The sequence below is a fragment of the Ptychodera flava genome, chromosome 8 (assembly GCF_041260155.1).
Source record: "Ptychodera flava strain L36383 chromosome 8, AS_Pfla_20210202, whole genome shotgun sequence".
NCBI classification, from domain to species: domain Eukaryota; kingdom Metazoa; phylum Hemichordata; class Enteropneusta; family Ptychoderidae; genus Ptychodera; species Ptychodera flava.
The window spans coordinates 17,562,934-17,574,459 of record NC_091935.1 but is presented as its reverse complement, the minus strand read 5'-3'; the positions used below and the strand labels follow the sequence as shown (position 1 = coordinate 17,574,459).

Sequence of the window (11,526 nt, the reverse complement as noted above, 5' to 3'; positions counted from 1 at the left end):
TGTTTTTTGCATATCTAGACCTCTTAAAATATTAAGAACTTCAGAATCAGTTGTTGGATAGAGAAAGAAAGAAGAGTTGGAGGGCTGTGACTGAAAATCTACATACGATGTACGAGACGTTTCAATTTTGCTAGCTAATATAGGTCCTACACTCGTGAAAAACTCATTAAGCCCATTTACAATGTCTTGAGAATTATTGTAAATTACAGACATGCCATCTTCCACATCAGTAGTTAGATGGTCTGGTAAACATACGCATGGTTTTCTATTACGAGTACAAAGTAAATCATTTATAATATTCCATGTTGTTTTGGAATTGTTACGATTTTTGAAGAAAAGAGAAGCATAATAATCTCTCTTTGAGGTTCTTAAAATATTTGTAAGTACATTTCTATATCGTTTATAACGTGCACAGTTGCGTAGAGAACGGTAACATGCCAAGATATCCCGCCCGGCAAAGTTGATGGAAAATTCACAAATATACACATGTGGAGCAACGTGAGTCTTTGTAAATTGATTAACACACTTAATGTTATTAAGGACCGTGACACTATGATGAACCTCAGAAAGGTGCTGGCATGAAATAATACAATGCGGTAGGTAGGCCGCTGCATTGGTAGCAACGGAAACTCGGCGGTTTTGTTTTGATCGTTAGTTGTGCAACTCTAATTGTCGTTCATATTCGGTGCTGACATAGTATAAAATGTATGGGACGGAAGATATCGGTGAACAAAGGAAATTGATTACGTTGGTCAAGTTCGACGTTTTGGTCATTAACGGACACTTAGAACGTTAACCATTAAGGTCTTCACTTCAAGAAACTCTGGATTGGTGGTCAAAAGCCAACTCAAAGTAATCATATTGTTTGATCGTTTCACATTAACAACTCATGCGGTGAATATATGACAGAATTCAGTATGACATCACATACCCGTGCCAATGTCGCTCGACCCTTGCAAAGTTTACAGTAAAATAATAGCCGTGATATGTTATTGTCAACGTTGAAATGAGCACCATAAACGTCCCTATAGCTTTTCGCCTTTCCCGACCCTATAACTAAACAGATTAAATAAAATGACCGCCATTCTTTCCTCGTACGATGATCTGACGAGATTGAAATCGAAAATCAAAGGGTCATGAAGCACATTAAAGTTTTAAAGGAAAACAATTGTAATAGCACATTGGAGCATTAATATTTATTTACAATTCGACAGCTCATGAGTCCCCTTATCGTATTGTGTGTAAGACATGGAGGTATGTCGTGATTGGTGTCAGTGCGATAAAAAATAACACAATCACTTTGTGAATGAAGCCTGCTTAAACCATACTTATGAGCTTGGCGGATAAAAGCAGAACCGCCAAATGTAAGGCTCTTCCTATTAATCGTAGAGCACTGGACATGGGTACATGCCTGGTTAATGCGTTCAAAACCTAAAAGCAGATTTTTCTTTCCTCGAATATCAGAATTTGTGTAGTTTGCGCTTCATCAGAGTGTGCCCCACTCGACTTCGTCTCGTGTCTGGTGCACGACAATTGATACCCATAGTGCCACGCCACAGGAACAGGTGTCTCTAATTTGGTAATACCATGGTCAAAATACCACCTGAGTGAGTGACTGACTCCAGTACCTATCATTAGATCCTTTCAATTTACATCACTGATTATGAACATTCTTATGATAATAATTGTTTATGTGCAATCCCAGGCAAGCTGACGCTTGTGGCTATACAAATAATTTATCTTCTTTTTTTAATGTGCCCGAATTTATGACGGGCTTTTAAAGTTATTTTGAAATCTGCAAAGTTATCCAATTTAGTTTATTGAATATCGTTTTGCAGCGATTTCAGTCACAAAACCCAGCTCTTTTCTGCAGAAAAAAAAGACACGAGTGGTGCTGACGGTGAACTTTGGGTCAGTATGTTGCTTTCGTCATCTGGCGATTCCAATCTTGTTTGGAACGGGTCAAAGTTGAACGCTTGTAAGTCGCCACTTAGTTTGGAGTCGCCTTTATCGGGATAAAACTAATTTAGCGACGATGGTAAGAATGCACTGATTCTACGAGAAATATAATGTTGGCTTTTCTTTGCTATGACGAGACGATCATCGGTAGCTCAAGATTTTGCCGAAAATGTTGCCCTCTAGACGTGAACGGCAACATTATTCTCGCAGCGATCGTGCTGGTCTATCTCCTCGTTGGAGCCGTTGTGTTCGTTCGGCTTGACGAAACGCTCGATTCGTCGGAAAAATCTACCCTCGAGAAAGACAGAGAAAAGATTGTCGCCGGTTTAGAGAGAGATTTGAACTTAAGTGGAAGCAACTTGACTTATATCGTACATGCCTACTTGAATCGATTGGAGTCAGTCTTGTTAAAATCTGAGCTACCTGCACAGACCTTAAGGCGGAAAGATGGCAGTTGGTCGTACGGGAGGGCGTTCATGCTGAGTGTTACAACGATCAGCACCATCGGTAAGTCAATAGAAGAGTTTAATATTACAGCATTATAATGAGTATTAAACATCATTATGGCTATTTTGACCATTGCAGTTTATGACGGCAGGAAATAATACAGCGTTGATAACAAACTGGACTATATTATAAAATAGCACTAAAATGATGTTAACGAGATGAAAAATGCTAAATTATGCATTTTTCTTTGACCGAATAGATGTATTCCAGATGTATAGGGTATGTATGTATGTATGTATGTATGTATGTATGTATGTATGTATGTATGTATGTATGTATGTATGTATGTATGTATGTATGTATGTATGTATGTATGTATGTATGTATGTATGTATGTATGTGTGTGTGTGTGTGTGTGTGTGTGTGTGTGTGTGTGTGTGGTATGTATGTATGTATGTATGTATGTATGTATGTATGTATGTATGTATGTATGTATGTATGTATGTATGTATGTGTGTATGTGTGTATATGTATGTATGTATGTATGTATGTATGAAAATATCTATCTATCTATCTATCTATCTATCTATCTATCTATCTATCTATCTATCTATCTATCTATCTATCTATCTATCTGTGCATGTATGTGTGTATGAATGCGCATGTGTGTACAAAAACTCATAGTGACATAATCAGCGTTATCAATGCTGCTTTGAATAATTCAATAAGCGGCAGATGTGGCTGTACGGCTATAAAGCCACGATATAGAAATGCTGACTTCAATGACGTATTATGTAAAATAATGTTGGTTTGTTGCTGTAAGAAACTGAAATCAGAACGAATCTTAAAGAATTTCAAACTAGTGAATTCATAAACTAGCCCTGGATTATTTTTTCGTATCATAATTGAATTTTTCAAATTCATGACACCGCCAGTGCGCGGTTTTTTTTCAATTAATTATCAGATTCCAAAAAGTTGAGAGATTTGATATGATTTTGACTACATTGTGGATGGTACCTGATGCTTTCATGATCAATGCTGCGAATATCAGAATAGTGTAAAGCGAGGCCAATCTGACGGCTGACATTCATCACTTCGGTTTCACATTTATTAAGGTTGCTAAAAATAATGATAATCACTTTTAGATTAATGTTTTTGCCATTGTGTGCGAGCAGCCTGACGCTTTGATAATAGATCGGAAATATGCATTTCTGTTGTCACATTATCGCACTGCCTGACAGATCTCTTTGATAGGCAATCATTACCATGTGGAAATTAACGGGACCGCATAGTGACGCGCTTTTAGTCAACGGTATGCACCGACACCGCTCGCGATATTCAGATGTTCTGTTTTCTGGTGGAGTGAGGGATTCTGTCTTTCTATGCTACGGTCTCATTTACGGTCAATTTCGCATTATCGTGCAATAATTTCAATGTAACGGAAGACTGCCAAGTTGAACGAGTTGTTAACGCTGGAGAAAACCATTAATATGTTGCTCGCTGTCGGATACAACGAAGCTGACATCGATAGTTCCGAAAATTGCCGAGGGTGTTGCTCACGAGGCGTGCACGGAAATGTCATTTTAGGAGCGATAGTGTTGATGTACCTCCTCTTCGGAGCCACTCTGTTCATTAAACTTGAAGAGAGCCATGAATCACTTGTGAAGTTCACGCTCGAGAAGGAAATTGAAAGCATAGTTACCAATCTAGAAAGAAACTTGAATTTAACCGGACGCAACCTGTCGCATATCATACATGATTCTGTGAATCAATTAGAGGAAGGCTTGTTAAAAGCTGAGATACAGGGCGTAAGACGCAACGGTGCTAAGTGGTCGTATGGGAAAGCGTTTATGTTGAGCGTAACAACTATTAGCACAATTGGTAAGTCAACTGGACAAGTACGTGTATTGGTATGTATGGTCTGTACACTTCTGTCTGTCTGTCTGTCTGTCTGCATATGTATGTATGTATGTATGTATGTATGTATGTATGTATGTATGTATGTATGTATGTATGTATGTATGTATGTATGTATGTATGTATGTATGTATGTATGTATGTATGTATGTATGTATGTATGTATGTTATGTATGTATGTATGTATGTATGTATGTATGTATGTATGTATGTATGTATGTATGTATGTATGTATGTATGTATGTATGTATGTGTATGTATGTACGTATGTATGCATACAAATACGTACTTACGTACACATGTATGTCTATTTGCCTGCGTACATGTGTTGTTGACTACTTGTACATGTCTGCCGAACTTATTCTTTCTATGTTATGTTTCTGAAAAACAATAATCTACGAATTTGTGCACAATTTAAACAGGAAATAAAAGAGATATTTCTGAGTTTGGTTTCCGGCACGACTGACAGGGACCGAAACGCCCGTCACTGAATTGGAAAACGGATATTGACGGATTGAAATGGATCGAAAAATAAAAGAGAACAAGTATAGTATACATGCAAGTTGAATATACCTGAAAGTTTACAAAAGAACATATTGGTGTTTTAACATAAATTATGATATGAGTAAAACATGACAAATGAAAAAAGACAAACACAACAAGAGAACGTGTCTACATGGATGACCAAAGTGTCAACTAATTTATCCTGTATCTTCGCGATGTCATTCAGAGTAAACGAAATCGAATGAAGTCTAGAATATTACACCTTGAAACTATAATCCTCCGTCTGATACCGGTTATGCCGCGCTATTTTTCCCTTGCCTACAATGGTATTAAGAGGGTTAACTCTTACATTTTTACACCCTGTACTACAGTTTTGCCCACATTAATCTGCATCTTGTACGTTGGAATGTTTTAAGGTAGTAGGCTCCTCGAGAGTGAAAGACTTCAACTTTAGCTCAAACTTTCCTGAGTGAAACTTTCAGCCATTCTCTTACTAAATTATGCATAAAAATCGGGGGTCACCTAGCAAATTGTGGTACTAGAGAAACCATACAATCCAAGATTTACTCATATTTAAAATTCAAAATGGCCGCCATCCCTGTGTTAACTAAATGGAGAAAAAATAAAAATTTTCGATTTTCGAAAAACTGAACCGGTGAAAAGTTTTCTTACACCAAGAGCTCAAAAATGAATCCCCACAAGTTGTGTATCAGAAAAAAATTGTAAAAGTTTGAGAGTCCGAATATCTGTCCCCGAGGCACGTTCTACCTTAAATGATGTCAGAATATTTCATGTACTAATTTTGTACATCATTGATATTAAAATCTCACTATTTCTTGATTCAATTCTGGCTTTTTTCTCTGCTTAATGAAGGGTGTCCATGCAAATACAAAAACACAGGGAAAATTTACGGATCTCATTGTCGTTTACTGGCATGTGGGACGTGCCATGTTTTATTCGACCTTCATACAGTCAGAATCTGCGTACACGTAGTGCACGCACCATGGTTGGGATGTTGTAGATCAGACCCATTTGTCACCCAACATCATAATAACGGAGTAACTGATGATGTGATAGATGATAGTAGATGATTAATTATGCACAAATTACAATGATGGAGAAGAAGTGGAAGCAATAAATTTGCACCTGTAGCGACGGTATTTTTCAAATCTAATTCGAAGGAAAACTCACTTTGATGATGCGACCCGATTTAGTATTTGCATAAATTTGCCTGGCGAGGCAGAGGGTTAACAGAGTAATAAAATCTGTCCCATGAAATAGTCGCAAAATATATAGATGAATTTTCGAACCACAAGTTTCACGCCTCGTGGACTAACATTTACTGAGTTATTAAGGAAAATACTCGGTGTGAACAAGTCGTCCAAAAATGAAACGAAAGTTAAAATATAAATGTGTAAACAAACTAATTAAGCAAGGTACACTTTTGCTTCTGGATTATTGATGTTGATTTATATAAGCTTATCGTTTAGACTTTGATGTGCAATTTTTAGTCGTAGAGAACGAACTGATAAAGGGGCGAAAGGTCATGTAAAGGCCTATGGTATTGAGGCAAAAAAACTGTGTAGTAAATTGGGGAGGTTGGCAGAAAATAAGGTAGATTGCGCCTCGGGGACAGATATTCAGACCTCAAACTTTTACAATTCTTTTCTGATATACCACTTGTGGGGGTTCATTTTAAAGCCCTTGGTATAAGAAAACTATTCACTTGCTTAGTTTTTCGAAATTCGAAAATTTACTTTTTCTCCATGGACTTCACACAATGATGGCGGCCATTTGGAACTATAAATATCGGTACATCTTGGGTTATTTGTTATTATAGTACCGAAATTTGCAGGGTGACCCCCCGATTTTTATTCTTGATTTTGAAGAAAATGGTTTAAAGACTCCTAAAGGAAAGTTTGAGCCAAAGTTTAAGTCTTTCACTTTCGAGATGCATACTACACCTTAAGATAGCCTTCTTGAGAGAGGACATGCAGATTTAGTTTGTATCGAAAGTCATTGTCAGCTGTCAATCAAAACCAAAGTTGTGCTCGATGTTTGTCTTACAGGTTACGGCAATACGGCCCCATCCACTGTCCCAGGGAGACTGTTCTGCGTGTTCTATTCAATCATAGGCATTCCGCTGTTCCTGCTATTCCTGTCCAACTGTGGTGCCATTTTGGTGAAAACGCTGGAACGGCTCGGAAGTACAGTAAAAACGGACATGGCAACTCAAGGCTGTGGGTTATTCTGGTTTTGTCGTCGCCGTTCCGTGAAATCAGAATGGCTTTATCAGATGGTGGGAGACGAGCCATGCGACACGGAAATCGAAATGACATCAGAAAGTAGTGTGGGCATCGTTCACCATGACTCCTCCTGGGACGGAGACTGTCCTAGAACGGTGTCAGCATCGGAGATTTATCGATCTCCGCACTGGAAAGCGGGCACCAGAGAGTGTTTGGAAGGCCGTAGTCAGGAAGGCCGGAGCGCGTTTGAACTCGGCAGGCACGCTGACTATTCACGAACAGTCGCCTGCACCACTTGCTATGAACAACATGCGCGGGAAACCCCGCCAGCAAATGCGACCACGCTTAAAATTCTCCCCGCAAAATGGAAGGTGCTATTAATATTGTCGATCGTCTTTATTATTTATATCACAGTGACTTCAATTTGTATATATTTTGCGGAACCTTATTGGGGAGTGATAGATTCTCTTTACTATTGCGTAGTTACCTTCACAACAATTGGTTACGGTGATCTGGTGCTGACCAGTTGCAACACGAGTCTCTTTGAAGGCAATCATTTAATGCCCGTAGCGATAAGTGTTTTCATCATAATTGGAATGATATTGCTTTCGGCGTGCTTCGCCTTAGCGCAAGAAAAACTGATGGAATTCGCCAGAGCGGTTGTCCGGAGACTAGAGTCGTGTCGTCTATGCAGGTGCAGACGGAAGTCACAATCCTTCCACCAGAGGTCCAGAAACGGCCTTTATTAAACCTGATTTTCAGCTTAGTCCTTTAAAAGGACATAAGAATGACGTAATCAATTTATTGATTCATTATTCATGTACCATGAATTAAGCCCATGGGTGATCTAGTTTTTTTTAATGCCTGATTCGTCTTAAGCGCCCTTCATGATTAGCGACCTTTGAACTTGATAATATCGCGACATCATCATAACCCAGCCTCCATGCTCAATTGAAAGCTTTTTTTCAAATTATGAAATGTTGTGTGATATTTACGTTTCAAAATTATGCAAATATTGCCTATTTGTTAGATTTTAATATTATGACACTGCATCGTGCATTGATTTCATCTCATCAGGAGATGTTTTTCTTGGTCATGTGATATTGAGTATCATTAACTGACTTTATGGAAATCTGGCATGGGTGCATTATTTTGAGATCTTATCCCTTTGAGCGCCAAAGTCAATTTTTGTCACCTTTAAAAATATACCCTAGTCAGATTTTTGCCAAAATTTTGATAAAAAACTGTAGCTGATGAAATTTGATGTCCATTTGGTTCAAAATTATCAAAATATTACAGAAAAATTTATAAAAATTGGTAAAATGTTGCACTAAAATTTTGATGGGAAAAATACAGCGCTCAAAGGGTTAAATGCACAACCATAAAGTACACTTTGAATCGGGTTTGCTATGCAAATGAGTGCGCAGAGACAAATTAAAACTGCATGGGACTGGTAGTCGTTTAAATGCTGCTAGACGATGTGGCTTCAACTCTATATCACCGAAGAGGTCATATTTGTCGAGGCAACGAAGGAGAGATATTTGGAAGAAAACGTAGTTTGTAAAATATCAACTTCAATTCATTTAAGGATTTTAAAATTACAATAATTATGATGAAATTTAGTACTCGCTGTGCGAGTTCATTATCATTATGCGAAATAAATACCATGTTATATGCAAATGAAGTTGCTATAATTGCATTTTGTATTCAGTTCTGAAAATATTTCCATATGATTACTGAGGTGTGGTTCACTTAATAATCTTTTCAATATTTTTGTTGTTTGGCAATTAAGAAGGTACGTAACCTTTGGTCGAGAAAGCGACTAAAGTACTAAACGATTATCATTTCATGATCATGACGCCAGTTTAATTTTTATTGTCTTATCGAGAATTATGTTCCGTATGCAAGAACTGGTATCATCGAAAACTGATGTTTATCATCGTCAACAATAACCTCAGTTAACACGATTGGAACTAAATTGGGATAATTGGATGGGCACAATTTCTCAAAAATTTAAGGAATTTTTAAATATTACACCATATTTACTAACCATCTTTAAAATTTTACTCAAAATTTGCGATGTTGTGCTCATGTTATGAGTAAGAATCATTGCATGACTCCATCTAATGCAATATTGTTCAATACTTATGAACAATATTTATATTTGAATGAAAATATGTGAACTTGTCTATAATTTCTTTGGTACTGAAACACTAGTTTTAATCTCGATTTGTTACTTTCCCCCAGCCAAAATGAAGTTTTTCGATCGATTTACGGTTTAGTTAGTCAGGGTCATATTAAAAGTGCCCTGACTATATTTAATATTAATTAAGCCCCAAATTGACGAAAAAGTAAGGGACGTTTTAAAAGTGCCCCGACTCAAAGTCATTAATTAGACACATTTTATGCATTTTGTGTCGTTTTTTATGACATTTACACAAAAATACCACCTTTTCATAGAAATGAATACGATTTAAGGAATATACAATAATTGACGTGTTTTTGTTGTTTTGTTCGATGAAAACAATATTTCAATTTTTACAGTATTCTATTATTTTGTAAAATTTAAGCTGTAAATATTTCGATTTCATCAAACTTTTGTTATATTTACTGTCATCCAATTATCCCAATTTAGTTCCAATCGTGTTTTATATAAAATCAGGTTTCCCTGTCTTAAGAGCGAATAAAAACTACAGCGTGTTTGCACTGAGTAGGGAAAGCTCCACGTTTTGGCAAGTTGGAGACAGAAACAGAAAGTAAAAGAAGAGTTTGATACCATGCATACGCAATGGCGTGAGGAAAGTAGCCATAGGAAAATGGCGCCATTCCTCCATGCTATCGTAATCCCTTGACTCAGGACGCCTGTAATGATAAACCGATGGAAAATTACAACATTGGTTGCGTCAAACTTTAACAGGGGCATCTAGATACTAGCATTCCATGGTGTTGACGTATGTGGAAGGCATTAAGATCGAGGTCTTTACTGAGGATGGTCAACAGGGACAAAAACAAAATACGATCATTACATTATGACAATATAAGAAGTATCTGGTTAATAGTCATAAAACAAGCATATTGAAGTTTGCATAGTTCCAGCTCTGTCTGGCGGAAGCCTAGTGACCGGCACAGCACATTGTTTCGTTTGCTTACTCTATTTTACTGTCGATATAATTCTCATGTTAAAACTTTCATTGTAGATACTCACTTTATTTTCTTGTAAGTTAGCAAAAAGCCAAGGGGTTATACAGCAGTTTAATCACGAGGGCAGCAAAATACAGTGGAATCCACCCATTTTAAACGGGATGGTTCAGTCCAGGTTTGTCATAAAAAGAAGTTAGTGACCGATTACACAATTCACAAATGACCGTCATCCATCTATTAATCATGTATCATTAAAATATGTTATATAATCAATGTCTATCATTAAAACGGCAGGGAGACTAGAACGATTTTTCACCGCCTGCAACAATTTTTTATCTTGTTTTTACTTCACTTGTTAGGGCAATGGGCGCTGTTTCTCAACGTCACTCAGCAAAGCTGTACACTTACAACAACAGTGTGTTGAAAAAAACTGCGCACTCCATTCCCATACTTGCAAGGTGCATGGAGTAAAAGCTAAAACCACATTGTGCGATGGTAACATCCATGTAAAGTCTGACTATTTCGTCGCATTTTCATCCACGATATAGAGGATCAGAAAATGAGTACTTTTGCCAAGATTTGAACCAAGACAAGGTTGCTAAACTTGACAGTGAATTGTGGCTGCTTTCGCCGACTAACTCACGACAATCATCGAACGCAATAGATCGAACATTAGACAGCTACTCGACAATCTGTCACTTTCTGCAACGAGGAGTTTCTTTTCGATGAAGCGAAGGCCTCCGGTGGCTGCTTATACCATCGGTAACCATGGTTCGAAATGAAATTTTAATTGACCTTGCTTAAAATGTTACAATAAGTAAGAAATTGTGTGACAAGATAACAATAAATTTTGCGCATATCGCCCATCTCTTTAAGTTGAAGCTATTATTGTAAAATTTAACACAGCTATTAACTATCATCTCATTAGCCTTGCTGGCTCCACTTACACTGCAGACCAGTTATTATCCAAAGCATAGTGTATGCATGATTCGAAACAGTATAGAAAAATACGAGCATATGTGAAAGTTATTTGCTTGTTTTTATGCGACATCTTGTCGAAATGGATTTTATTACGATGCGGGTCTTCAGACGACTGCCATATGTAGATGTCTTAAATAGCGCCAATGTCAGCGTCGAGATCGGCATGGCACTGTCCCTCCACCCACGATGGATGGAGGCGCTATGATTAGCATGTACGTAGTTACGTTATGATGTAACACGTACCATTAACTATACGCGCTAGAACCTTTTCATTATTTTACAGTCCCTCCACCATATGTAATTGGAGCGAGATAAACAGCAAACGCATGAT

The 11,526-nt window shown here is 37.5% G+C and overlaps 1 protein-coding gene across 2 annotated transcripts; it reads left to right on the top strand.

Moving 5' to 3' along the window:
* Nucleotides 1-1,941: 1,941 nt before the first annotated feature.
* On the top strand, nucleotides 1,942-8,738 carry LOC139138683 (potassium channel subfamily K member 18-like). Of its 2 annotated transcripts, none has more exons than XM_070707173.1 (2): nucleotides 1,942-2,466; nucleotides 6,897-8,738. In XM_070707173.1, the coding sequence occupies exons 1-2, from the start codon at nucleotides 2,070-2,072 to the stop codon at nucleotides 7,820-7,822; spliced, it is 1,323 nt and encodes a 440-aa protein (XP_070563274.1). In that variant the 5' UTR covers nucleotides 1,942-2,069; the 3' UTR covers nucleotides 7,823-8,738. The 2 variants fall into 2 exon arrangements, with proteins under 2 accessions (XP_070563274.1, XP_070563276.1); XM_070707175.1 differs by lacking the exon at nucleotides 1,942-2,466 and adding an exon at nucleotides 3,757-4,287.
* Nucleotides 8,739-11,526: the final 2,788 nt, after the last annotated feature.

Excerpts from the sequence above, each read along its gene's own strand:
- LOC139138683 (XM_070707173.1), top strand. The coding sequence starts at position 2,070 with ATGTTGGCTTTTCTTTGCTATGACGAGACGATCATCGGTAGCTCAAGA. Across the intron at positions 2,467-6,896 it reads TACAACGATCAGCACCATCG|GTTACGGCAATACGGCCCCA; the intron begins GTAAGTCAATAG and ends TTTGTCTTACAG.